At 41.7% G+C, this 27,982-nt stretch overlaps 1 protein-coding gene across 4 annotated transcripts; it reads left to right on the plus strand.

Moving 5' to 3' along the window:
• Positions 1-795: 795 nt before the first annotated feature.
• On the plus strand, positions 796-27,978 carry ALG8 (ALG8 alpha-1,3-glucosyltransferase). Of its 4 annotated transcripts, XR_012900789.2 has the most exons (14): positions 796-1,011; positions 6,259-6,337; positions 7,342-7,535; positions 10,856-10,965; positions 12,499-12,566; positions 13,166-13,292; positions 16,785-16,888; positions 17,277-17,397; positions 18,355-18,494; positions 20,297-20,436; positions 20,822-20,919; positions 24,169-24,241; positions 26,009-26,336; positions 26,399-27,978. XR_012900789.2 is itself a non-coding variant. In XM_075919480.2 (13 exons), exons 1-13 carry the CDS (start codon positions 800-802, stop codon positions 26,238-26,240), a joined length of 1,698 nt encoding a protein of 565 aa, XP_075775595.2. In that variant the 5' UTR covers positions 797-799; the 3' UTR covers positions 26,241-27,947. The 4 variants fall into 4 exon arrangements, 3 of the variants coding, with proteins under 3 accessions (XP_075775595.2, XP_075775600.1, XP_075775602.1); XM_075919480.2 differs by having other exon boundaries at positions 797-1,011; positions 26,009-27,947; XM_075919485.2 differs by lacking the exon at positions 6,259-6,337 and having other exon boundaries at positions 802-1,011; positions 26,009-27,947.
• The last annotated feature ends 4 nt before the right edge of the window (positions 27,979-27,982 follow it).

Consider the following 27,982-nt stretch of genomic DNA (forward strand, 5'->3'; position numbering starts at 1 on the left):
GAACTGGTCTGAGGTAAATAGGATGAAGTTTAATAAAGACAAATGCAAAGTGCTCCACTTACGAAGGAACAATCAGTTTCATACATACAGAATGGGAAGTGACTGTCTGGGAAGGAGTATGGCAGAAAGGGATCTAGGGGTTATAGTGGACCACAAGCTGAATATGAGGCAGCAGTGTGACGCTGTTGCAAAGAAAGCAAACATGATTCTGGGATGCATTAACAGGTGTGGTGTGAGCAAGATAAGATGTCATTCTTCCGCTCTACTCTGCGCTGGTTAGGCCTCAATTGGAGTATTGTGTCCAGTTCTGGGCACTGCATTTCAAGAAAGATGTGGAGAAATTGGAGAGGGTCCAGAGAAGAGCAACAAGAATGATTAAAGGTCTAGAGAACATGACCAATGAGGGAAGGCTGAAGGAATTGGGAGGTTGTGGAATCTCCATCTCTGGAGATATTTAAGACCAGGTTAGATAAATGTCTATCAGGGATGGTCTAGACAGTACTTGGTCCTGCCATGAGGGCAGGGGACTGGACTCAATGACCTCTCAAGGTCCCTTCCAGTCCTAGTATTCTATGAGCTAAGACAAGTGTCAGAGCAGCAAGCTCCCTGGCACAATCCAATGATTCCTCACCCGACGTGGTGCAAAAAAGACCCCTGTACCCACCCACTGTACAGACTCCACTATTGGCGCGTGCGCAGTAGACTTGTCATCGATGGAGTTGACCAGCGCCTGTGGAGTCTGTGGTATCCTGGGAACGCACAACTGGGCGGGGGGGGAACCAACACAACGACCTGGCGCATGCTCAGTGTGATCGCGTGGTGGTTTTTTTTGAATACCGAGGCGGGCCGGTTGGATATCGGCGCGTGCGCAGAAGGGTATCGGAGCTGTCAGAGAGCGGCGCGGCGTGTCATGGAGATGGCGGCGGCGGCGGCGAGCGGAAGCGGCGGTTGCTGGTTCCTGGCTCTGGCGCTCGGGGTTTCCCTTCTCAAATGCCTCCTCATCCCAACCTAGTAAGGGCCGCGCAGCCGCCCCCCCGCCGGGCCGGGCCAGCAGCTGCTCCGCCGCCACGTCTGTGTGTGTCCGTGTCCTGCCTAGCGCCTCACCCCGCCCCCCAGCTCCCCCTTCCGGTCACGGGCAGCCCCACTCTCCGTGGCCGCGGCTGCCCCCTCTCTGAGCCGCGCTCGCGGGGCGGCCGCTGTTCTGCTTCAGCGGAGGCAGCCGGGTCCCCCCAGAGCAGTCGCGTGGCCCAGCATCCTATGGTGCCCGCGCTGCCACCTCCCCCTCCTTTCCCGGGGTACGGGGGGGGGGGGCAACTTTCTAACGGCACAAAACCGAACTCCCTGGCCCCGCCCCTGCCCTGGGGCTCCGCCCCCTGCTCACTTCATTTCCCCCACCCCTTTGGTAGCTCCCCCATCCCCCGCACACTGTCCCGGGGTAGGGGCTTGGGGTGTGGGAGGGAGGAAGGGGTCTCGTCTAGGGGTGCTTGGGGGGTAGGAGGGAATCGCGCGTTGAGGGAGAGGTTTGGGAGGGCAGGGTGGGGCTCTAGGTTTGGGGGTGCAGGCTTACCTGGGGTGGCTCCTGCGCGTTAGTTCTGCAGGGCAGCAGGCTGGTTGCCTCCTGTCCTGGCACTATGCTGTACCCTGGAAGTGGCCAACAGGTCCAATGCCTAAATGGTGGAGGAAGGTTCTATGTATTACTGTGGCCCACAGGCAGTGTCCCCCCAGCTCCCATTGGCCAGGAACCAACCAATTATTATGCAGAGCTAATGCTCAGAGCCTGTGCCCTGTGGCTCCTGTACTTAAGAGCCAGATCTGCTGGCTGCTTCTGGAGCACAGCATGGTGCCAACACAGGTGGTGACAAGCCTGCCTTAGCCCTACAGCACTGTGACTTTTAAGGGCTTCATTGACATTTCTGACCAGAGCTGCCTGTGACCCTTTTTGACGGGGTGTTTCACTCAGAAACTGAATACCTGGACACTCTAGGTGGCACCTTCTCATCAGGTTGGCAAGGGGCTACTTGCAGGGGATACGTGACATAGAGCTCCACTCCCTTCCAGCATTGAGCTGGGACATCAAATCTATTTCTGGTGGCAGGATTGAGTGCCAGACTTACCACACCACTGTTCTGGAATGTGGAATCTGTGGTGGGGCTCCTGCCAGGAGTCAGGGTCAGTGAAATGGGTCTTCATAGTGAGTTGAGTGCAGCAGCAACCTTACACCCGGAGAACAGGGCCCTTGTTAATGAGGTTAGCTGGCTTGCTAGTTTGTTTGCTGTGAGACTACCTCTCCCCCCAAGTAATCCATAAATGATTGTCTTCTCTTGTGCTCAAATTAGCAAAGGTTAGCAGCCTCATACTTTCTTTGTGCTGTTGGAGGGGCCAGCCATCAGCTCACCTGAGAGTCAAAAGTCTTTTTCAAAGATCAGGGTCCGGTACAGCTTGCATTACTTTGTGCATTACTATGGTCTTATCTGTCACCCATGAAAGTGACGCTGAATTTTACATCTAAGTTTCAACATTTTTAGGATTTTGCCACAGATACTGATGACTTTTCCTAAGCTATCAAACCCCTAGATCAGTGGTTCTTAACCTGCAGACCAGTCAGCGTGGAGCTGTGTCCTGTGTGACAGCCTGAATGAGCCATACAGGTAGTATTGGATGCTGCCCACAAATGTAAATTGAGAACTACTGCCCTAGATGGAGGAAGGCTATTTAACAGGGCTGCACTTTTCTATGATGTGGCACTGTGGGAGCATTTTTTCCAGTGCTATACCTGTTTTTATAGTTATCACTTCTGAGACAATAAATGAAACCTGTCTTTATTTGTTCTGATTGGGATTAGGGATGTCACTGGTTAACTATTAAGCATCACCCTTATCCGGTGATGGTTCTAGGATTTTAAAAATTGTTAATTTCAGATATTTAAATGTGTTATAATTATAGGAGCGGCGAGGAGTCCTGTGGCACCTTATAGACTAACTGAAGTGTAGGAGCATAAGCTTTCGTGGGCAAAGACCCACTTCATCAGATGCATCTGACGAAGTGGGTCTTTGCCCACGAAAGCTTATGCTCCTACACTTCAGTTAGTCTATAAGGTGCCACAGGACTCCTCGCCGCTTTTGCAGATTCAGACTAATACGGCTACCCCTCTGATACTTTATAATTATAGGGGTTCTGATCCAAAAGGGATTTGGGAAGTTGCCATATTATCAACCTCATTTCTGTGCAGTTGCTGGCAGCAGTGTTGTCTTCAGAGCTATATGGCCAGAGAATAATGGAAGCCCAGCTTTGAAGGCAGTGCAGAAATAAGGGTGGCAATACAACAACCTCCCTACAATAACCTTGTGACCTCCTTTCTGGTCAGGCCCCTCAGTTTGAGAAATGTTCTTCTCTCCCGTGAAATCTGTATAGTATAGGGTAAAAATAAATAAAAGACCAGATTTCACAGTTTGTGATGCATTTTTCACAGCCGTAAATTTGATAGTGTGTTCTCCATTTTTCTGTGTCCACCTTCTAATAGGTATTATATGACCAGGAGGTTAACAAGATTATAAAGGAATAGCCAGCAAGCATTTTTCAAGAACAAATAGTTCCAAACCAACGTAATTTTCTCCTTTGATGATGTTACTGGCTCAGTGAGGAAGTAGTAGATATGATGTATCTTAATTTTAGTAAGGCTTTTCACAGGGTGCCACCATGACTGTCTTATAAGCAAACTAGGGAAATGTGATCTAGATTAAATTACTATAAGGTGGGAGCACAACAGGATGAAAGACAGTACTCCAAGAGTGTCAGTGGTTCCCTGTGAAACTGGGAGGATGTATCTAGTAGGAGTTCTGTTTGGTCATACTTCAGTCCAGTACTTTTTCATATTTTCATTAATTACCTAGGTAGCGCAATTGAGAGTATACTTATCATCTGCAAATTTTATAAGAAGCTGAGAGGGGTTGCATACATTTTGGAAGACAGAATTAAAATTCAAAACAACCTTGACAAATTGGAGAACTGATCTCAATCCAACAAGATGAAATCAATATGGACAAGTGCAAAGTACTTCACTTAGGTAGGAAAAATCAAATGCAGAACTACGTGGTTGTGCTGTGGAAAAAAATATGAGGGTTATAAAGGATCACAAGCTGAATGAACAATGTGATCAATAGGGATGCTAGTCAACTAGTAACTCCCCCCTCCCCCCCAGCATGCTGCCTCTTTCTGATCGAGGCAGCAAGGGGGAGGAAGCAGAGGGGGCACTTCCAAGTGGCAGCACCACATGGAGCCTGGGGCCAGACCCCGGGCTCCACACAGCACTGCTGCTTTGAAACATCATGTGCAGCCTAGGGCCAGCTGGGGTGTACCCAGGCTGCATGCGGTATTTCAAAGTGGCAGCACCGCATGGAGCCCGGAATCAGCTGGGGGACTCCCCTGCTGACTCTGGGCTCCAAGTGGTCAGTAGTGCTGCTTTGAAGTGCTGCGAGGATCCTGATGCCGGGCTCCCTGCAGCGTTTCAAAGCAGCAGCGCCACATGGAGCCTGGGGTCAGCGTGGGAGTCCCCAGCTGATCCTGAGCTTCATGGGACGCTACAGCTTTGAAATTCCGCAAGGAGCCTGGCTCTGGTCTCCCTGCAGCGTTTCAAAGTGGCAGTGCTGCATGGAGCCTGAGATCAGTGGGGGAGTCCTCAGCTGATCCCGGGCTCCATGCAGCGCTTTTGCCTTAGAAGTGTAAGCCTTATGGCTGTTGCTACATTTCAAAGGCAAAGGTGACCTACTGACTAATCGAATAGTCAATGCCAAATGCATCGACTATTCGATTAATCAATTACTCGCAATTTAATATCCTTAGTGATCAAGTTGCAAATATTCTGGGGTGTATTAATACAAGTGTCATATTCAGTAGGAGGTAATTTTTCTGCTCTAAACAGCACTGGTGAGACAGCTGAAGTACTGTATCCAATTTTGAGCACCACATTTTAGGAAAGATTGGACAAATTAGAGTCCAGAGAAGAGTTACAAAAATGATAAAAGAATGAGAACCTGGCATATGTGGAAAGGTGATAAAATGGGGCACATTTTAGTCTTGATAAAAGAAAAAGGAGGAGGATCTGATAAGTCTTGAAATATATTAAGGGCTGTTATAAAGAGGACAATGATCAATTTGTTCTTCATGTTAGCTGAAGGTAGGACATGAAGTAATGGGCTTAATCTGCAAGATTTCTACAAGAGAAATTTAGGTTGGGTATTAGGAAAACTTTAACTATAAGGATAGTTAAGCTCTAGAATAGATTTCCAAAGGAGGTTGTAGAATCCTTATCATTCAGAGTTTTTAAAAATAGGTTGGTCAAACATCTGTCAGGGATGGTCTTGGTTTACTTGGTCCCATAGGCAACTTGTGAGGGGGCACATGTCCCCAAATGCCATGAGCGGAAGAGGCGAGGAGCCAGCCAGAAGCTAGCAAGGTGGGGGACTACCAAGAGAGGGATCAGGCCTTCCACAGTGTGGTCCACCCCCTTCTGTTCCTCAGACCACGTTGTTCTGCTTGCATTGCCACTGCCAGTGAGTGCAGGTGGACTGGACCCCCCCACTGCCAGCCCCCTAGCCCTGTTAGTCCCACACGCTGCATTGCTTGGCAGAGGATGAATGGGCAGAGCGAAGGCAGGGAAGAGGAAGGGAGAAGGTGAAGCAGAGGCTGGGAGAAATGGGGCCTGTGATGGAGAGGGGGAGTTACAGTCCTACCCTGAACTGGAGATGGGGTGTTACATGGCCAGTGGTTTCTGCTCTCTACCCCTGGTCCCTCTTCACCATTCACCTCTACTTGGTCCTGCCATGGCACTGACTGGACTTGATGACTTCTCAAGGTCCCTCCCAGCCCTTGTATGATTCTGTGACATTACAATTTCATTACATAAAAACAGGAACTTTAGCCCCTTATGTCAAGCAAACCTGAGAGCTATAACTGGATCCTAATATTCCTGTTTATTAGCAATTTGTAGAAACCAAGATGGCTCATGCTCTCTTATAATTACTATTTATAATTATAAATAGTAATTGCTTTTTGCTTAGTTAATAGTGCAGCTTTGAAACAGCTAAATCCACTGGAGTAGCAACACAAATAATTTCTTGCTGATCCTTTTCTGTCTACCTGTAAATAGTTGAAAACTTTGAAAGATTTTTTAAAAATCTCTTTAAGTCTGTACATATTTGAGTATTAAATATTAATATTGAGTATTAAATATTAAATATTGAGTATCCATATTCTATGCAGTCATTCCACAGATTTTGAAGTACATAGAAACTGGCTTGCCATCACTCACAGTTTACCAGTCTCTCAGTGGTATTATGAAGTAAGTTCTTGTTCTATTCATTTGCTTTTTAGCTGTGTATGAGTATGGTGCTTATTAGAGACACTGACCTGATATCCCTGGATATACATCATGGACACTAATGGCAGATAGATGGGGTTAGTTTTTGAAGTATGCCCAGGGATACCAATTGAGGATCAGGAGCCCATTGTGTTTTTCTCAGGGCACCAAGAACCATAAGCTATTGTGTTACTCTCCCTTTCAGAAAAAAGAGAGCTGTTAACGTAGCTGAAACATGCTTCATTTTGATATACATACGGATATGGTTTGTAGTAAAATTAAGGAAAAGTTATTACTAAAGTGCATGGATTTAAATGATACAAAGCAAGAGTAACAGACAGGAACAGTATGAAAGAACCTGAATGAAGCAGTTCACAGTGGACACTTGTCCACATCAGAAAAATAATCAGCATAACTGGCAATCTTGACCAGCTATTTTGTTCTTATACTGCCCTCATTGTAGTATTATAATAATCAAAATTTATAGATAGGCGAAAGAAGAAAAATGCTGCTTGAGAACTTAGTGTTTATGTAAGGATATTTAGTTTGATGTGTGATGTAGACAGTTTGCGTTTTAACAGTTATAAATAAAGCTTTAATTTTTTGAGTCTCAGTGCCAATTTCTCATTATTTAAATTGATAAAAATTGCAAAAAATACTTAAATAAATATTCATGTTAACAGTCATTAAAATAAAAAAGCAAATTCTGCCACGCCTACCTCTTCCCATACCTAACAGACTTTCAGTCTCTCCATGAACGCTACCATCTCATAGCAAAGCTGCTGAAGTAATTTTCAGCATTGTACAGTTGCTCAGCCCCATTATAAGGTAGAAATAAAATCAGAGGTAATGACCTTTGGTTAGTACTTTCTATTGGAGTGAACATACCAGTTAATCTTATATGACAAACTTTTCTATATATAAATGACTATGGGCAGCTGTTTTGACCATCAGTTCTAAATTGGTAAATCTTATTTTGCTTTTAGGCAACTTCTGAGTGGACCTTGGATTATCCTCCATTTTTTGCTTGGTTTGAATATGCGCTTTCAAATATTGCCAAATACTTAGATCAGGAAATGCTGGTTATCCAAAATTTGAACTACTCCAGTGATGCAACAGTCTTCTTCCAAAGATTTTCTGTCATCTTTACAGATATTCTTTTTGTGTATGCAGCTCATCAGTAAGTTTCAGTGTTCTGTTCTTTGGGGACAGTGGGGTGTCTATTTAAAATAGTTTTCAAAAATAGGCATGTGGTAATCACAAAGGAGTATATATGTGTTGGCTTGTAAATGTGTGGCAAGAACACAGTTGGCTAAACCTATTCAAGGAACATGTGAGGGGGTGTAGCTAAGAGGGAAGACCTTTTTCCCCTCTCTTATCCTGGGGAGTCTAATATTGTGAGTACAATTTAACTTATTTTAGTTGCCTTCTTTTATATGTAATGTACTTGGCAGTTTAAGAATTCTGAAGGAATTCAGTTCTGAGACTGGATGGCCAAAGTCTTTTTTCATCCTGTTATGATTCTGAACATGAAATCTCATTCATGTAATTTTGAAATCTTGTCACATATTAATGCATTCTTTTCTATTAGCCTTGTCTTCCAAAATTAACTTTTTATTTGCAGTGTGTTCAGCAGTCTTAATAAAAGTTCATAGGCATATTTAAATGGACAGTGGGCTTGAGGGAGGGCAAAGAATATGTGTAATCCCTCATTTGGATGTGGTGTGAGAGCGCATGTATTTTAAAGAAAAACCTGTTGCCCACCATAATGATTTAGAAATAGCAAAGTCTTACAACAGCACTCCACTTACTGAGTAAAAGTTGTCAAAAGGACATCCATTTTCATATTAATTTTTTAGACTCTGTATACCCTGGCTATCCTGAGTCTCTTTCAGAATTATGTAATCCAGTTGTTTATTTTGCTGAATGTTACATACTGTCCTTCTAAAATGGCACTATTAAATCAAATTCTTCTTATATTTTTTTTTAAGATGTAGCCTGACTTTCTGCATACCATAGGCCACAATTTTAAATTAGGTCAAGAGGTAACAAAGTTCTTTGTTTAAAAAAATGGAAATGCATCTGCTGGTCATAGGTTTTGTATTTTGTTTTAAAGTCCAATAGAAATAACTTTTAAATAAACACTACCTTGCATGTTGCATTCCAAATGCAGAACTGGGTAATGAAACTTACTGGCTGCACAGTGAACAATAGTTATGCTATTATTGTGACAGGTTCAATCACAGGGGTCCCCTTGGGGTTGTCACCTGGTGTGCTGGTCATGCCACTGGGCCTGGATGCCTGCCTTCTGAGGCGCTCCACTATCCTGTCCTGCTGGGCCAGAAGCTCAGGTCTCCCGAAGCCAAGGCACAGAGTTGGAGTAACAGCCCCCCAGAAGAGCAACAGAGGTTCTGAACCAGCTCAGCTCTGGGAGGCCTCAGCTAAAAGGCCATTGACAACACCCAGGTACATAGCCCCAGAAGGGGACCAAAACTGTCTTTAAATAAATAAATAAATAAAACTGTCTTGCTCTGTATAAAACTTTTATACAGAGTAAACTTATATAAGTTCACCTTCTATCAATGCAAGAGAGAGATGCATAGTGGATGCTCTCTCCCTAGGTAAAAATTATTTACACTGAGCTTGATAATAAACAGAATGTTTTTATTAAGTATAAAAAGTAGGATTTAAGTGCTTGCAAATGAAAACAAATCAAAGTAAGTCACTAAAGCAAAATAAACAAAATACAGCAACTAATCCTAATACACTAATATACTATGTTCTATTTTTGAAAGAGGATATGCAAATCCTGTGGGAATTTGCATATCTTCTTCCGATCTCACTTTCGAAAGCGGTCTGGACACGTTTTTTTTCTTAAAAAAACCCCTTTTTTGAAAAAAAATCACTGTTCCTTTAAAAAATGAGGTTTACGCGTTTTTTCGAAAAGTGTTTTTTTTCCCCAAAAAAACCTGCATCCAGACTACTTTCACTTTTGAAAGATCTGCTTTTGAAAGTGAGATCAGAAGGATATGCAGATTCCTATGGAATTTGCATATCCTCTTTCAAAAATAGCACATGGTTTAGACATACCCTAAAACTTGTTACATGCATATTCTTACCCTAAAATTTGTTCTGCTTATCTCTTTCATAAGCAAGGCAGCCTCTTAGATGGGCCCAGTCCTTTCCCCTGTTTCCAGCAGGTATTCTGGCTGGCAAATGGAAAGTCTGGCATCTGTCCGCAAATAACCCTATTATTTGTTTTCCCCCCTGTACAGTATATCCGTTTTGCCCAAAATGGGAATTGTTTGTGCTCAGTTCAAATTTTTCTCACCTTGAGTGGAAAAGTACCAGATCCAGAATGGTACATTAGGTAGCATGTCACGTCTTTGTAGAACTTGGGCTTACAGGAAAACATAACCATTCATTGACTTGATTACCCAGCTATTAAGTTTCTAAACTATCACTAATGGCTCTTATTAGACTCTTTGGACTAATATAACAGATTCTCACTTAATATTTCTAACTTCACATGCAAACAAGATACATGCACACAAATAGGATATACAGATTAAGCGGATTACAACTTTTAAAATATGTCACATGTACTTCACATACAGCATCTTTGCGTTATACATATTTATATTCATAAGCCAATTTTCTTATAGCATGAGAAGAAGGGCCATGACAATTATATTTTCCTTCTCCAAGGTGAGAGACTATAAAAACAGATTATAAAAAAGCCTTTATTTAGTAACAAAAGGTTATGTTTGTAATGTAGGCAAGGAAAAAATCTTCCAAATTATTTTTCTTAACTTTAAAGCCCTTATAATTTTCTAAATTCTGCTTGATGTTTTCTTCCTGGAAAATTAGTCAAACTTGTAGTTGTGTAATTAAAAAATAAACTGTTTCCTTTTAGGAAAAACATTTCCAGTTGTAAAGTATACTATTGTTAATTAATTGTTTCTTTATCTGATAATTTAAAAATTGCTATCACTTTTAGGGTGCATCTAAACTGCACTGTTATTTTGAGATAACTAGCTTTATTTTGAAATAACAATGCAAGCATCTACGTAGCCATTCTGTTATTTTGAAATAATTTCAAAATAACGGACAGCTTATTCTGAAATTTGTAAACCTCATTCTACAAGGAATAATGCCTATTCCAGAATAGCTATTTCAAAATAATGTGTGTGTAGACACAGCCCCTCATCAGGCCATTCTAAGTTATTCCTCCCCAGTACCTCCTGGGACTCTAAATTGAGATATCATGTCTACAATAGGGAAGCCTGCCTCAGACTAATTTTGAGGCTTCCCCGCAGTGTAGATGTGCTATTTCGGAATAACTGTTCCGGAATAGCTTATTTCAAAATAAGCGTGCAGTGTAGATCTACCCTTAGTAACTGGCATATGGCAGAATTTCCCTGAAGAAATCATCTTCTGTGTTAATATTAAATATGTGCTAAAATAAGTTTTCATTATGGTTTGATTTCCTTCATTCAGATGCTGCAAATGTATAAATGGGAAACGATCTGGAAAAGAACTTCTGGAGAAACCGATGTTTGTTCTTGCTGTTTTACTATTGTGGAACTTTGGCTTGTTAATTGTGGATCGTATCCTTTCAGTTAGTTGTCAAAATCTAGCAAGACTGACACTATAAACAAATCAAATATGCGCTCGCTCTCTCTCTCTTTCTCTTTCTCTCTCGCCATTGCAGCCAACGGACCCATGAGGAGACACGGGCTGGGCAGAACAGCCCTTCCTCCTCCGCAGGTAAAGCTGTGAGCCAGGGCCAGGCCGTAGAGCTGTGGGCGTCAGGAAAAGCTGCAGGTCCCCCTTTCCCCTCATCACCTTATTCATTTAAAAGACAGGAGAAAGTAGAAAATGCTGATAATGCTCACTAACAGATCAGGAATCAGTCAGTCTTGACAAAATCTCCTCTAACATGGCTATAAGTACTTAGTAGTAGTTAATATAAATGAAAAAATGACCATTTCAGCAGCTGTATGAAAATCCACTGCATCTTAAAGACTATGAACTCATGATATTTTAAGCTGTAATTTTTGAACATCCATGACTTTAGATTAAAGTGATTTTTTTCACCCTTCATCATGAATATGTACTCATCAGTGAGGTTCATTTCTATGCCAAGTTTCAGACATGCCATTATCAGTTTTTCAGTTGTGTGTATAGTGAAGGAATATAGAAGGAGCATGGCAGTAATAATTTTTGCAGCAGAAAATAATGATCTGTGACAGTTTTCCCCACAGCCCCCTCCAGAAACAATTCAGACACCTGAAGATGTCCACTTCATACATTTAAATCACTTCTGGCAAGAGAATAACATTAAAAACTTCAGTGAAAAGAGGGGATTTTTCATCAAGTGAAAATGATGAAGAAAAAGGCTAGCAGATTGAAACCATTTAGGACACTTGTTTATAGTGTTTTCTGTTGAGTTCTGTCGAAGCAAAAACACGCTCCTCTCTGTTTAGGCGGCTAACAACTGATTTGCTTTATTGATCAGTAAAGCAAAGTGAGCCAAACGTAGTCCCAGCAAAGTCGGGCCCAGTAAAGCTGCTAATACAATCAATCCTAGTATCTTTATACCCTTAGCCAAACAGTCTGACGTCAGGGCATCCAATTACAGAAATCCTCAATTAAATTTGGAAAAACAAAGCCTTATCAACAAGATGGCGGACAGGTACGAGGGAGTACATCTCCTGTCCCAACCAGCCCAATTAACACATACCAATAGCCCAACCTGTAGGCCTCTTCTCACGGGGTGACAGAAAGTTCACTCTGGTCTACGTGCTTGAGAGAAAAGCTGAAATGGTTTCTGATATACAAGATGGCTTCTAGCTAAATATGAAAATGGTTTCTACAGCTTCTACAGTTCTATAATACACATACACATTTTGTTATATTATCTGCGTGTAACCAAGAATTTCTCATTGAGGTTAAGCTTTGCAACTTTTATGTTTGCTAAAAGAATAAGTAGCATAAAGGTAATTTTATAGCCAATTTGAGTAATAATTTAGGAATGATTCCTTGATTATAATTCCATTTAATCTGTTTCCTGATTGTGGACTTCTGAGTTTGTCAAAGCAAACTGACAGTAAAAAGTTTCTTCCTTGACACAAGTTCAGATATTCACTTTCAGTACAATGGTTTTTTATTTGGATTGATGCTTCTTTCTGTTGCTCGATTATTTCAGGTAACCATAAAATCAAGCTGAAAGTTTTTGTTGTCCTGTGACAATGCCTTTTACTTTAATGGGAGCAAGCCTGTGATTATAATAAGTAGGGGCAGTTCTAAATTACTGCCTACTAGAATTGGATTTCTTAGTATTTGTCCTGGTTTTTGGTTCAGTTGGCCATAAAATAGTTGGGCTATGGGGAAAGCATACCCCTCTGTGAGGAAATGAGCTCTATTTACTGCTGTTTTAAATACACAATTTCTTCCTAGTTGCATCAGGGAATTCAGCTGTTTTGGAGGGAGCTACCAGACCTTTGGCAGGAAAGATTACTTTGAGGAAGGGGGTTTATTTCTTAGGGTGTGCAGATATGAGTGATTCCCTGAGTTCCAAACACCACTTAATGTGAGGAAATTACCTTTTGACCTGAATCTATCTTGCTTGGGCCTGGTTGTTTACTTTAGGCAAATGGAAAAACATCCATCCCCTCATTCATACATGAAATGTTTTGATGCTTCAGGCTATGGAGTAAGGCCATCTTTGACACTGCTAGTGTTAAGATAAGGTGGGTACAAATGTATTTGTGGGTTTCTACCTGTGCAACTTTTTTTTCCATTTAGAAAAGGCATCTTGAGAGTGCACTTCTTTTTACTGTTCTCCTGCATTTCAAACACATCTACATCTATGTAGCCCCAGCTTATGGTGTATATTTGCTACGATCCTATTGTTTCACTGCAAATAAGGCAGGTGAGTTACCAATCTTTCTTTAATTTGATTTATATTAATATTGGTGGAAAGCGGGCCCAACAGGTATAGAAAGACATGTTTGCATTCCTAAGTCTGACATATTACTTTGGCATGAGAGCTGCAAACTTGACTTTTTGTTTTCATCAAATAGCCTATTTGAAACCAGTTTGGTAAAAATAGCCTAAATGTTTAAAAGGAGATATTCTGGCACCGGCCTCAAATTAATTGTCCTAGATATTTACATTTCATTGGCAAAGTGACACTTATTTTTGTACTACCAAAATAAAGTCAGTGATCATAAAGTTCAAGTTTATGTATCAGAAAGAAGAGATGTAGATATTAAATTCAGTCTATTTCCTGCTAAGAGCTTCTTTTGGATAATAATCCATTTGAATTTTTAATTAAAAATTAATTGCTAGATAGAACTGTCTCCATTCAAAAGACCATTTTTCACATTAAATTAGTACAAATCTTGTTGTGCAAAATTATTGTAATGTGTCCATTTGAGGAAGGTACTGTCTGTAGTATGGATATTTATTTTGAGTTACGCTAGCAAATCTAGTAATAGAGATGTAGCCTTGTTAGTCTGGTCTTGCTGAAACAAAAGAGAGGACTATGCAGCACTTTAAAGATTAACAAGAAGGTTTATTTGGTGATAAGCTTTCGTGGGCCAGACCCACTTCCTCAGATCAAATTGTGGAAGAAAATTGGCATGACCATATATACCAAAGGGATACAATAAAAAAAAGTGAACACATATAAAATTGACAAATCAGATTTTAGAACAGAGGGAGGGTGAGGGGGGGAGGTTAGTGTCTATGAGATAATGATATTAGGGGTGATAATTGGGGAAGCTATCTTTGTAATGGTTAAGATAATTAGCATCTTTGTTAAGGCCCATTCGTAAAGTGTCAAATTTAAGCATGAATGACAGTTCTGAGGCTTCCCTTTGTAGTCTTGTGTTAAAGTCTCTTTGAAGCAGGATGGCATGTAGTCAGGTCATTGAGACAATGCCCAGTCTGGATGAAATGGCAAGAAACAGTTTTTTCTTTGTGACACTGTCTGATGTCTGTTTTGTGTGCATTGATTCTTTGGCGAAGTGTCTGAGAAGTTTGTCCAATATACATAGCAGACAGACACTGTTGGCACATGATGGCATAAATTATATTTCTGGATGAACAGGAATATGTGTTCTTGATCTTGTAACTGACATAGTTAGGTCCAATGACGGTGTCATCAGAGTAAATATGTGGACAAAGCTGGCAACGGGGTTTGTTGCAAGAGAAAGTTCCAGGGTTGGTATTAGTGTGATATGTCCTGTGATTGTTGGTAAGAATCATCCTGAGGTTAGGTGATTGTCTGTAGGAGACTATGGGTCTGACCCCAAGAGCCTCTCAGAGTGTAGTATCCTGTTCCAGTATAGGTTGTAGTTTATTGATAATGCTTTGGATGGGTTTAAGTTGGGAGCTATAGGTGATGACAAGTGATGTTCTATTGTTGGTTTTCTTGGGTCTGTCTTTAAGTAGATGGGTATCTCATTGACACTAACCTCCCCTCTGTTCTAAAATCTGATGTGTCAATTTTATGTGTTCACTTTTTTTTATTGTATCCCTTTGGTATATATGATCATGCCAATTTTCTTCCACAACTTAATCTGAGGAAGTGGGTCTGGCCCACGAAAGCTCATCACCTAATAATCATCTTGTTAGTCTTTAAAGTGCTGCATAGTCCTGTCTTTTGTTTCAACTTGAAAATCTGCGTGCTGTCTCCTTCTATCCAGACTAAAATTAAGTCTGTCTCTCTGACGTCTCCTTCAGTGTTCCCTGTAAGATGAGCACTTGGATGGTCCACCCAGGAAAGGTTCAAATGCTGCCTACTTGATTAGCAGAGTGCCCATAGTGCTCACGGCCAGCAGCATGAGTTTCTACTGGTGGTGCCCACACAGTACACACAACAATATTTATTCTGCACATGGATGGAAAATGTTAGAGGGAACATTGATCTCCTTGTGGATGTCTAGCTGTCAGCTCAAGCTCAACATAATGAAAATAGAGCTCTTGATTTTTTCCCCTCTATTTACCTCCTTTCTCAGTCATTGTGGATAACACTACCATTCTACTTGTAACTCAGGCCTATAACTGTGTGTCATACTTGACTCCTCTCTGGTCCTTATATCCAGGCTATGTCTAAGTCTTGCAGATTATTTCTGCATGACAGATCTAAGATTTGGCCTTTCCTGTCCATCCAAACTTCTAAAACTCTCAATCAGGTTCTCACCATCTTGTTGAATATCCTTCTCTCTGGTCTTGACAAATGCAGTCTTACCTTGCTTATAGCCATTCAGAAGGCCGGTGCAAAGAACATGTTCCTAGTCTGTTGCTTTGGCCATGTCACCTCTCTTTTTTTAGACTGCTCCTCTTTCATCTCTTCATATCAAGGTCCTTCATGATATAGCCCCAGTCTATCTTCTTTCCCTCATTTATTGAAAATCTGACTCATACCTCACGATGGCCAGTGATGCCATCATATGAACATAAGAAAAGCCATACTTGGTCAGAACTAAGGCCCATCTAGCCCAGTATCCTGTCTGCCAACAGTGCCCATACCAAATGCCCCAGAGGATGGGAACACAACAGGTAATTCTCGCATGATCCCTCTCTTGTCATCCATTTCCAGACAAACAGAGGCTAAGGACACCATTCCTACCCCTCCTGGCTAACAGCCGTTGATGGACCTAACCTCCATGAATCTAGCTAGCCCTATTTTGAACCCTGTTAAAGTCCTAGCCTTTACCGCATCCTCTGGCAAAGAGTTGCACAGGTTAACTATGCACTGAGTGAAGAAAAACTTCCATTTGTTTTAAACCTGCTGCCTATTAATTTCATTTGGTGACCCCTAGTTCTTATCATCTGCTTGTTAAATTTTCAAAAAAAACCCTTCGTGCTTTTTCCTGTGGCTGTGGAAAGCTCCCTGTAAATATCTGCAAAGCTATCTCATTATCCACCTTCAAAACTTCCCTTAAAACTCTATTTTGCTCTGAAGCCTACAAAAGACTTGACATTGGTTAGACTGCTGGTGTGCTCGGACCACTGACTTTCACTCTGACAAAAATATCATTGTTTCCTTTTACTCTCTTATCTATATCCATCTGGTTTTGTCTTATATTTAGTTTATAAGTTGTTTGGGGGCATGGATTGTCTTTTTGTTCTGTGTCTGTACAGCACCTGGTTCAGTGGGGTCATGGTCCAATACTGAGACTCCTAGCTGTTATACAAATAATAAATCAGCAAATTAAAATAGAGTTTTTAGCAAATAAGAAATGGGTTTAACTTTGAGATTTGTAAACCTGGTTGTTGGACAAAGCACTACTTACTCATTGAAAATATTCACTTAATATCATGCTTGCTTATTTACTACTAAAGTCAGTTTGCTTCCCATTTCTCTTCTACCTCATCACATATCTCTATTAATAGTGGTATTAATTTTCTGTAGATGGATCCCTCAAATGGAGCAGCTTCAGCTTTCTTCGCATAACTTTGCTGGGATTGATTGTCTGCCTTGTTTCTGCTCTTTCATTGGGACCCTTTGCTGTTTTGGTAATGACTCATTATTCCCTATCCTTATAACCTTTCTTTTAGGACTAGTCTACACTACAGTGCTACATTGGTGCAGCTGCAAAGTGTTAGATGAAGACAAACTATGCCAATGAGAGACCACACAATTATTCCTCCATCAGAGAGAGGTGGTAGCTATGTCTATGGGAGAGTATCTCCTGCCAAGTCAGTTCTAGTTTGGACAGCATTTAGGTTAATTGTAACTTGCATCATTTGGAGGGGGAGCAGCTTTTTCACACCGCTAAGCAACATAAGTTACATCAACTTAAGCAGTAGTGTAGACAAACTTTAGAAACATAGTTGAACAATTTAACAAATTATGAAAAGTCTCTAAACAAGAGTCTTCTTATATACTTTTTGTTCCCTACAGGGCCAACTGCCTCAAGTCATTTCACGGCTATTCCCTTTCAAGAGAGGCCTCTGCCATGCTTACTGGGCCCCTAACTTTTGGGCTTTGTACAATGCTGTGGACAAAACATTAGCAGTTATAGGTACAGTAAACTTACTAGTATTTTCAGTGCTTACTTGCATATAATGCTCCCTGTGGGTTCATATTTTCTTTCTGTAATTCTTATAATGGATTGCATTTTGTTGCTTGTTTTTAAGATTCATTTAATCCTTTGCTTTTCAGCTCTGTATTGCATAGCAGTAGACTTCCAACTAGAGTGGAAGATACTTTGAGTATTCAAAATTGTGTGAAATCTTTGCCATATCCCTGTGTTCACATAGCTGTTGCTGTTTATATTGATTTATATATTTTATATATTAATGATACTTTTCATAAAAATTGTGTGTGTGTGTGTGAGAGAGAGAGAGAGTGTACCTAGTGCAATATAGCAGGTTTCTGGGGACACTGCTAAGCATTTCAGATAAGAGCAAGTTGCTTTGAGATGGGGCTACTTACATCCCAAGATTGGGGTCCTGCATTATAAGGCACACACTTCTGTTGACGATATAGGCTAGCAAGAAGTCATACAAGTAATCCCATTACACTCCAGCTTCCTATGTCACTGCCAGTGCCACTCCTTATACCAATGAGAGGTTCTGAAAATCACTCTCATCAAATCCGAAAAGGTTCTCCCAATCCCAAAGGACAAACTGCATTCCCAGATCAATTTATACCTCAGATCTTACACAAAAGAGAATGCCGTGTACATCTGAAATGTAAAGTTTTATTAATCAAAGAAAAGGTTGAAAGTAAAATTGTTAAAGGATTTCAATTACATATGCCAATGCAAAGTTCTTGGTGCAGGCTCGAGATAGATTAATCTGTCTTAAATCTCTGGAATATATCCTCTGTTAGGATTGGTCATTAGTCCTTTTGGGATCAATTCATAGCAAATATGATTCAGAAGTGATGAGTTGGAATGAAGACAAAAATAGGGATCATATTGGGATCCAATAATGTCACATCTATGTTATTAAACAAACATTATGTTCACTTGCAGGTCTCAAATACAAATTCCTTGATCCTGAAAAGATTCCTAAAGCCTCCATGACAGGTGGATTGGTTCAAGAATTCCAGCACACTGTCCTTCCTTCTGTGACTCCACTGGCAACACTAATTTGTACCTTCGTCTCTATCTTGGTAACTTCAAAAAAAGATAATCTTTTGATATATTTTTAATTTCTGTGTCCCCTTTTTCCTTGACTAAGAAACATAAAAGTACTTGATGCATACTAGGGATGTAATAGTGTAGTCCAGTGTTTCCCAAATGGTGTTCCGGTGAACCCCAGGGTTCCGCAAAGTGAAAATAAGGGTTCAGCGAGAAAATTCCATTACAATAACATGTTATTATTAACAAAATAATAATTAATATTAAGCATTTATGAATTTTATTGAAAACAATTTTCATTTGTGTTGATCTCATGACCTTGTTTAACATTGCTTTATTATTATCCTTACTTATTTGTGGTCTACTTCTTCAGCTCCACATATAAGACTGCTATTAGGGGTTCCACAAAATTCTTTTGAGTTTAAAAGGGTTCCGTGGCCAAATAAAATTGGGAAACACTGGTGTAGTCAATTAACTGATAAGCAAATACTTATTGGTTAATGCTGTAGACTACACGCATTTCCTACCTCGCCACTAAATTTTTTAGCAGGCTGGCCAGCAGCCTGTCTCAGACCTGGCTTGCGACGGGTCTGGGACCTACCGCCACTGCGGCTCTCCATTTAAAGTGTTATTAGGAGGTAGGCAGGCAGCCTGGCTCTGTTCTGGCTCTCACTGGGTCCAAAAGCTTAGATCCTGCCCCCCCTACAGACAGAGGCTGCTGCCACCCCTGCATCATGCAGCAGCACAGGGTGACAGGCAGCTGGTCCGTGAGGGGAGCTTGTTTTTAAACTGGCTTCCCTCACGAACCAACTCCCACCTGGCACCCTGCACTGCTGCCTCTGATACAGAGGCAGAAGCGCAGAGTGGCAGGGGACTCCTCGGGAGAGAGGCCAGATTGCACTGGCTGCCAGCTCCACCCTTGGGGACTATAGAATAGTCAAGTAACCAATAAGAATTCATGAAGTTACTCAACTATTCAGTTAACCGATATTTAGCATTCCTACTACATACCCTATCTCAAAAACAAAAATGTGTATTTTTATATTGGGAAAGAGCAATTAGAGTGGCTGCAGAGGCAGTTGTAATTTTGATTATCAAAGCTAAAGGCATTTTCTGAGTATTCCTATAAATCATTATTTATGTCAACTATTGAGTATTCCAGAGACAGGCAGATATAGCAGAGACTCTTGGACCAAACAATTTTGCTTACTATGCTCAAAGTAATTCTGTATATAATGACTTGCTTAAAATTCAAGGAGTGTTTCAAGACTGGACTGAGATGCATTGCCAGAGCTCTTTGGAAAACTTGCTGAGCTCCTAAAAGCATTATCTATAACCAGGAATAATGCAGGTGGACCCTCACTTTTCAATGCCCCACTTTTTTATGGAGTGAGGAGCGGAAGGCTCATTCTAAGCTGTCAGTTGAGACATTGGTGTCTAAAGGATACTGAACAGCCATTAGATATTAACATATGTGAAGTGGGTTAATAGTTCCAGTTAAATTCTATGGGGCAGTTCCCCACATATTGCCAAACCAATGGTGCTTGTCTGAGTGAAGCTCACACTTCTGCTGCCCATGTTGTTCCCGTCATATATATGAAAAACTTCAATATCCAGTGTTGTCTATTTGACATCTTCCGTCAGCACTACATTTACACTCCAGAAATACATACCTGCCTGGAATGCTGCAATGTGATGCGTGTAATAGAAGCAGGAACTGGGTGCTCATTTGTGTATATCAGTAATAACACCATAAAGCTTCATATGGGCCATAGTTTATATAAAGGATTGTGTCTTTTTACACTGAAGTCTTATTTTTGCCTATTGTTTCTAGCCCTCTATTTTCTGTCTTTGGTTTAAACCCCAAGGGCCCAGAGGCTTTCTTCAATGCCTGATACTTTGTGCACTGAGCTCATTCATGTTTGGCTGGCATGTGCATGAAAAGGCAATACTCCTCGCTATTCTTCCCTTGAGGTAAGTGACCTATCAAGTGGGAGTTCTTCCAACTCATCTGGTTGCAGGCTACTATTAAGAACTACTTTCTGTAGCTACTGTGCAGCTTCGCTCTGGCTGATTGCTTCCTGCAGTTTCTTACCCTAATCACACATGATTTGGGAGAGAGACTCAATTTGTGTCCCGTGGGGGGAACATCTCCTACATAGTTTTGGGTCTAGGTGTTGCTGAGTGTAAGAAGTAGCCCCTCTTAGTTTGCCTTTTACTTACTCTACTGCTAGTACAGCAGTAATTGCTTAAACTACTCATGCAGCTCCTCAGCCTGTTAACGGTGACTTTTGTGCTTTGGTAAAAGTAGGCCTGGTTTCTAAGGGGCAAAAAGTAAATCAGAGTTCTTGTATTTTAGTTTGTTGTCTGTGGAGAGCCCAAAATATGCTGGAATTTATCTGATTCTGACAACTACAGGGCATTTTTCACTCTTCCCATTGCTGTTTACTCCTCCAGGTAAAGTCCCATGTTTCTTTTCTTTTTCTCTACTTCCCCTGCTTTTATTTAATTTTATTTCAATTTTGTCAGTGTTAGCTCTGTTGCCAGAAACTATCTATCCACATAGTGTTGAGCATTATACTGTGTGAAATGTGGGGTTTGGGCTGTGCACACAAGAGCAGAGTGGATGATTTAAATTGATAATTTTTAATCAGGATTTTAATTAGCAAATAAGAATAATAATTTAAATAATCATCTTGTACTTTTTAGATATTTTCCTAAAGAAAGGTTGGTTTTCATTCATTGATAACCATTAATAATGTTGATTTGCAACAACTAATATAGCCTTTACAATAAATTTGGTGCATTTTGTTAACTAGATGGATATCTATACACATTTATTTAAGCAATTATATAGCTTAGCTTACATTTATTCAGATTCTTATTTTTTCATTTTTTTATTATGTTAGAAAATGGTGAATGTTGCATTTAGTTACTATTTCAGAGGTGTCAAACTCATGACCTGTGGGCCATCTATGGCCTGAGCAGTTTTACAATCCAGCCTGGAAGTCCCTCTGGTCCTGGGAGTGTGACTGTACCCTACCCTTCTTTCCCCACCCCCATTGCACCCCTTCCCATAAGCCAATGAGGGATGTGGTAATCCCTGAGGCTGTTCCTCAAGGGAGAGGATTTGGAGGAAGGGGGCACAATGTAGAGGAGGGAAGAGATGGAGTTTGGAGGATGGCGATGGACAAGTTGCAGAGACTCCTGAGCTGGATTGTGAAACTGCTTGGGCTGTCTATGCCCTATGGGCCAGGAGTTTGAGATCCTGATCTGTTTGATGGTTTGGAGCATTTTAATTGAATTTCTATCCTCTTAAATGTACTGACTACATAAGAAATAAAACTGTCAAAAAGTTTATCAAAATATGTTTTATATATAAAACCAGCTGATTCATTATGCAAAGCCGTATTACCTGTTTCTGGTCACCATGTCCTTCAAGATTTTCAAATTAATAGACTTCATCTTCTCACCCCAGTTTTTATTCATAGTTTGGAAGAGGAAAACAAGCTTTCCTGTTTTTTTTTCAACTCCTGGTTGGTTTCTTAACCATGAATGAACGAGTAATTAACTGAAATAGTTGAAGAAAGTAGAATGAAAATATTCTCTCTGCAACTGCAGACAGGGCTACTGCTATCAAAAGTTGATGTAGCACTTCTGGTTCAGGTGCTTAGCCAGTACCTTCCACTAATTCACTGTTTTGGCTGTTCTTAAAGCCTTAGCAGCAAACATATTGCTTAAAATTTTTTTATTTCATTTAATTAATTGTAATAAATTATAAGTTTAGGTCTCAAGACAAGTTGTTGTTTTCACACTTCATTTGAAATGGGTATATTTTTTCAAGACTAAACATGTATTTAATTTAAAAAGACAATTTAACTCATATCTGAATGTAAATACGATCTGACTTCTTATCTTTTTTAAATATCATGGATTTCATCTACCCTGAATAGGTGCAGTCTTTCCTCAAATCTAAAATTGCCAAGCCCTACAAGTAGTGGAAAATTACTTCAATAGGCAAAATTTTCAATGATCAGTATACTATAGTATTTGAATAAAGGGGAGGATATGGAAAATTCTCCTAGAATCATGTATCCTGCCTTTACTATCCCTCCTTCAGCCACATTTCAGAAGTTCTGCATCTTCAAGTTTCCACATAATGTTCAGCATCCTTTTAATTGGGGTGCCTGAATTTGGACTTCCTTTGATATATGGTTATGCTACTCTTTCTAAAATGGAGTTTGCTGTGTTGAGATATAAGAAGCTTCCTTTGCCTTCTTACTTCTATCTGGTATTATAGTAAAACTCCATTGGTCCAGCATCCAATGCTCCGGCACTCCTGATGGTCCAGCACCATCAGGAACCCGGAAGTGCTCCGGCTGCCAGACAATTGGAGCTGCTCTGCGCCCAGCTTCCCCGATTCGGCCGCTGCTGAAACTGACGAGCAGCTGAATTGGGAAAGACGGGGGCAGAGCAGCTGGGGTGCTGCCGGGTTGGTCCCACAGCGCCAAGAGGCGGCACTACTAGACCAACCTGGCAGCACCCCAGCTGCTCTGCCCCAGATGTCCCTGATTCAGCCACTGCTGAAACTGACCAGCGGCTGACTCCAGGAAGCCCGGGGCAGAGCAGCTCTAACCCCGGGCTTCCTGGAATCAGCCGCTGGTCAGTTTCAGCAGCGGCTGAATTGGGGACACCTGGGGCAGAGCAGCTGGGGTGCTGCCAGGTTGGTCTAGTAGCACCGCCCCTCAGCACTGCGGGACGAACCTGGCAGCACCCCAGCTGCTCTGTCTCAGGTGTCCCCAAGAGCAGCTGGGGTGCTGCTGGGTTGGTCTGGTAGCGCTGCCCCTCCACGCTGCGGGACCAACCTGGCAGCACCCCAGCTGCTCTGTCCCAGGTGTCCCCAAGAGCAGCTGGGGTGTTGCTGGGTTGGTCCCTCAACACCGAGGGGCAGCGCTACCAGACCAACCCGGCACCACCCCAGCTGCTCTGCCCCAGGCGTCTCTGATTCAGCCACTGCTGAAACTGACCAGCAGGGGCTGAATCGGGGACTCCTGGGACAGAGCTGGACTATTGGAAGCGGGGGTTCTGAGGGGTCTGGGCTGGCATCCACCCCATCCCAGACTCCTCATAGCTCCTCCTTCCGATAGTCCAGCATATCTGATAATCCGGCACCCGCTGGGTCCTAACAGTGCCGGATTATTGGAAGTTTACTGTACATTGCTTTTTACATAGCTGATTATCTAGGGAGGGGGAGAGTAATTGGGCCCTATTAGTTTTATCATTTTTTGTTTTGGTTTTTACTTCTTGTAAAGTTTATTTTCCAATAGATTTGTTTTCCTTTAGTCAAACAAGACAGGATCTAAGTATTAGTCTACTACGTTATATAGTGCTAATATCTAATGCACTAATCATTTAAACTAATGATTCAACATAAGGGATTTTGTAGATGTTACAAAGGGGAAGGGCCTATTTTGTCTCGCTGCTATGCAGGTTTATTCCTTAACAAATATTACATTGGCTATTCCAAGAAATGGGACATTTGCTGTACTGTTGTAGAGAGAATAATTGTAATTACTTTTAAAAAACTTTGCAAAGTTTAGTATTATGTTTAAATTATTGTATCCATAATTTAAATATGCTGTAAATTATAAAATAGTAAGCAAAACATTACATGCTTGAATTTTAAAAATTTTCCTTATATTTCAGAAATCCCTATTAAAATACTGCTCATGCTGCTGTTTACAGTTTATAGCTTCTCTTCACTGAGGGCTTTGTTCAGGTAATAACTAAGCACATATTTTATGTTTAGATTATTGAAACCCTCTGGAAGGGGGGGAACTATACTACAGTGGTGGGGCTGCTTGATTTTGTGGGTTGGAACTGAAATACCAATAGTTCAAGTCCATATCAGTAATGGACAAAATGTGAGGTGTCAGTCCAATTCCCAGTAGGCAGGTGTCTACATCAAAAACATATTTGACAATCCTGTTTTAAGAGAAGACATGGTCTGAAGGAGTACAGAGAGAAAACTATCCGCTAGACCCTGGAAACAATCCACATCGGAGTCTCTGTATTATCAGGGTACAAAATTGTAATGCCCCTTCTAAGATATAGCTGTTATATAGATAGAGGACTTAAGTCTCCAAAGCTGTCAATATGGCAGCTTTCACAATCACTGAATTAATGTAAGTTTTCATATACATGTCTATGTTAGAGGAGGCATAATAGATGTGGTACTGTATTAACAATACAGTGTAACTAGAGCCCTGCATGGATACAAAATGTGTATCTGCATCCACACTTGCAAAAATGATCTGTGGATATCCACATCCACTGATATAAAGCAGATATCTGCAAATTTGCAGGGTTCTAAACCTATTATTTGTATCCGCATCTTTATCTGCAAAAATTAGCCACGGATATGTGGATTTGCAGGGCTCTTAGTAACTTGTCAAAGTCCTGATTAGGAATGTTAAATATCAGTTAATTGAATAGTTGATTAACCTCATGAATTCTTATCAGTTAGTCGACTATTCTGTCGTCCCCGGGGGTGGTGGCGGAAGCCAGTGTGCTCTGGCTTCACTCCTGAGGAGCCCCCTGCCACTTCACGCTGCTGCCTCTGTATCAGAGGTGATCTTTTTCAACAGCAGAGCTGCATCTTGACTCTTTCTGAGTTGCAGTTGTCTGAAGGTTCATATGATCTCCAAGACAGTACTGACTGAATAATCTGCTTCTGCAAAACTCTCCAACTTTCAGGGCTGAAGCTCTATGCCTGTGCATGTTAGGGTCTCTGCTAGAGCTTAATTTCTACCCTGCAGAATTAAAGAGCTTTGTGGGGCTGATGCTCATGATAATCTGAAATCTTGATTTGTTCAAGAAGTAGTGTATCCCCTGAGACTTCCCTAAACCAAAGGTTTACCTGTAGTAAGAAACCTCCTTAAATAGAACATTAACAATGGAAATATCTGTCCTTTGTGTAGAAATTATGAACCATCTTTAAGCTAAAAACAACAAAAAGTCCTGTGGCACGTGAGAGACTAACAAAAATAAGCTCTTTCAGTTATGCTGATCCAACAATATCTAGAAATATGCAGCCAGAAATAATGATCTGACATGTCCTGTATTTGAATGTGGAAGAACTTGGCATGCAGTGAATGTGCATCCCTAGCTGTGGAAGGTCTAATGGCTCATTAATGTTGGCATGATGGGTGTGGGGCAAGATGAAGTGAAATAATTATTTATGCAATTTCTGGTTTAATTCAAAACTGCTAAACCATGGACTCTTGTATTTAAGTTGTATAATCCAAATTATGAAGAAATGAATGTTTATGTTGTGCTAGTTACATGCTATCAAGCACTGTAGTTTAACACGTGGGTATACTACAAGTTGCAACTGCCTGGCTCATGTGCTGTTTAAAAACGTGTGATCTGATGAATAGGAGATAAGCAAGACAAAATCTTAGCAAGGGCAATGTGCCTAAAGTTCATGAAAAAAGAGAAAACTGAATTGAAATCAAATGTTTAATATATATTTTTTCTTCCACAGAAAAGAAGGGCCTCTACTTAACTGGCTGGAAACTATCTACCTCGTTCAACTAGTGCCTCTGGAATTTTTTTGTGAAATTGTGTTTCCTTTGACCCCCTGGAATCTGAAGTTCCCTTTTATCCCTTTGATGCTTATTTCTGTATACTGTGCTCTAGGCATCACATATACTTGGCTCAAACTGTCCATCTCTGTCTGGACTGAATCAACAGCTGTCAGACAGAAGGCAGATTAAAGCAATATCGTTGAGACCAACTTCAGGTAAATCCTTCAGGAGGATTATCCAGCATCAGGGGGAGTTGTCTTCTAAGATCATGAACAATTTGAAGAGGCAGTACAAGTTGGACCTCCCTGGTCTGGCACCCAAAGGAGGGAATTTGTTGGACCGGGGAGGTCTCCTGCCACAATCCCTCTGCCCCTCCCTGCCACTGACTATTTCCTTCCCAACGGGCTGCCTGCTGACAGGCTCCAGCCCTGGTCCTGCTCCAACTCTGGCTGGACTGTCCCACTCTGGCCCCGCTGCTGACTGGGTTGCTGCAGCCTTAGCCCTGCTTGCAGGCAGCTCCGGCCCCACTGCTGCAGCCCTGTTACTGTGGTCCCTGCTCTGATGCTGGGTTGCTACAGCCCCAGCCAGGCTGTCCCTGCTGGGTTGCTGTGGCCCCAGACCCATGTTGCCCAAGCAACCTGCAGCTCATCCGCCACCCCACTGCTGGGTGACACAGCCCCTGGCGGGCTTCCCCGGTCCCATTGCTGAATGGGCTGCTGTGGCCTCAGGCAGGCTGCCGCTGCTCTGGCCCCACGACCACCAACGCTCTTGGCTCCCAGCCCTGCAAGGCTCCCAGCTGCTGGCCTTTCTGCCTTGGAGCTCTCTTGTCCAAGAACATCTGTGATCCTTCCGGACTACTGATGCTGCTGGACCAGAGAGTCCTGGTTAAGGGAGGTGCAACCTGTAGTACTGATTGAGATGTCTATTCATCAGCCTGTGCTGCTGACCAAAATAGCTATTTGAAATGTTGCACCGCACATAGTGAGAGACCACTTGCCCTGAATTAATGGTAAAATGTAATTGAAATGAATATTAAAATTGGCCATTTAAAATGTCCAGATTACTGTTCTGAAAGGAATGTGCATAGTTTCCTTGTTAATTGAGGGATTTTGCCAGAAACCGATAGGGCTACTTGTAATAAGGGATCACTGCTTTGTAAAAGAAAACATAATTGTAATCATGTACTGAGGAAGAGGTAAATAAAATACTTTTTTATATTTCTGTATTAAAACCTCTCTCTGGACATCTTTCTAGCTAAAGGGTCTCTCTGCAAATGTGTAAAACTAGTACAGTTTGGAATTTGTTTGGTCAGCTTTTTAGCCAGACTCATTTGTGAAAACACGGTGCTGAAATTTTATATGAAGATCACATATTTCTAAGACACTATGATCTGCCTTGTCTATTTCTGCTACACTGGTTTTCTCCCGTTTATTCTCATGTCTCCCAGGTAACTTCCAGCATTCTGCCTACCATTAACCGTTTTAGAGAATCAGAATGCTAGAACTGGAAGGGACCTTGAGAGATCAAGTCCAGTCCCCTTCACTCACAGCAGGACCAAGCACCATCTAGATCAGTGGTCTCCAATCTTTTCAAGCACAAGATCACTTTGAATTTAAGTGCAATCCAGGATCTACCTCAAACCCAAATACCCTTGCCCCACCTCCTTTGTGACCCTTCTCTGAGGCGCTACCCCTGCTCACTCTGTCCTCCCTCTGTCTCTCATTCTCCCTCCCTTTCACCAGGCAGGGGCAGAGGCTCTGGTCTTGGGCTAATGGATTTGGAGTGTGAGAGGGGCTCTGATCTGAGCCTGGGGCAGGGAGTAGGAGGGGATTCAGGGTACAGGCTCTGTGAGGGTGTTTTGAATCTAAAGGACTCAGGACTAGGACAGGGGCTTGAGGTGCAGGAGAGGTTCATGACTGGGGCAGGGGTTT

This window comes from Pelodiscus sinensis, chromosome 1, assembly GCF_052426305.1.
Source record: "Pelodiscus sinensis isolate ZL-2025 chromosome 1, ASM5242630v1, whole genome shotgun sequence".
Taxonomy (NCBI): domain Eukaryota; kingdom Metazoa; phylum Chordata; order Testudines; family Trionychidae; genus Pelodiscus; species Pelodiscus sinensis.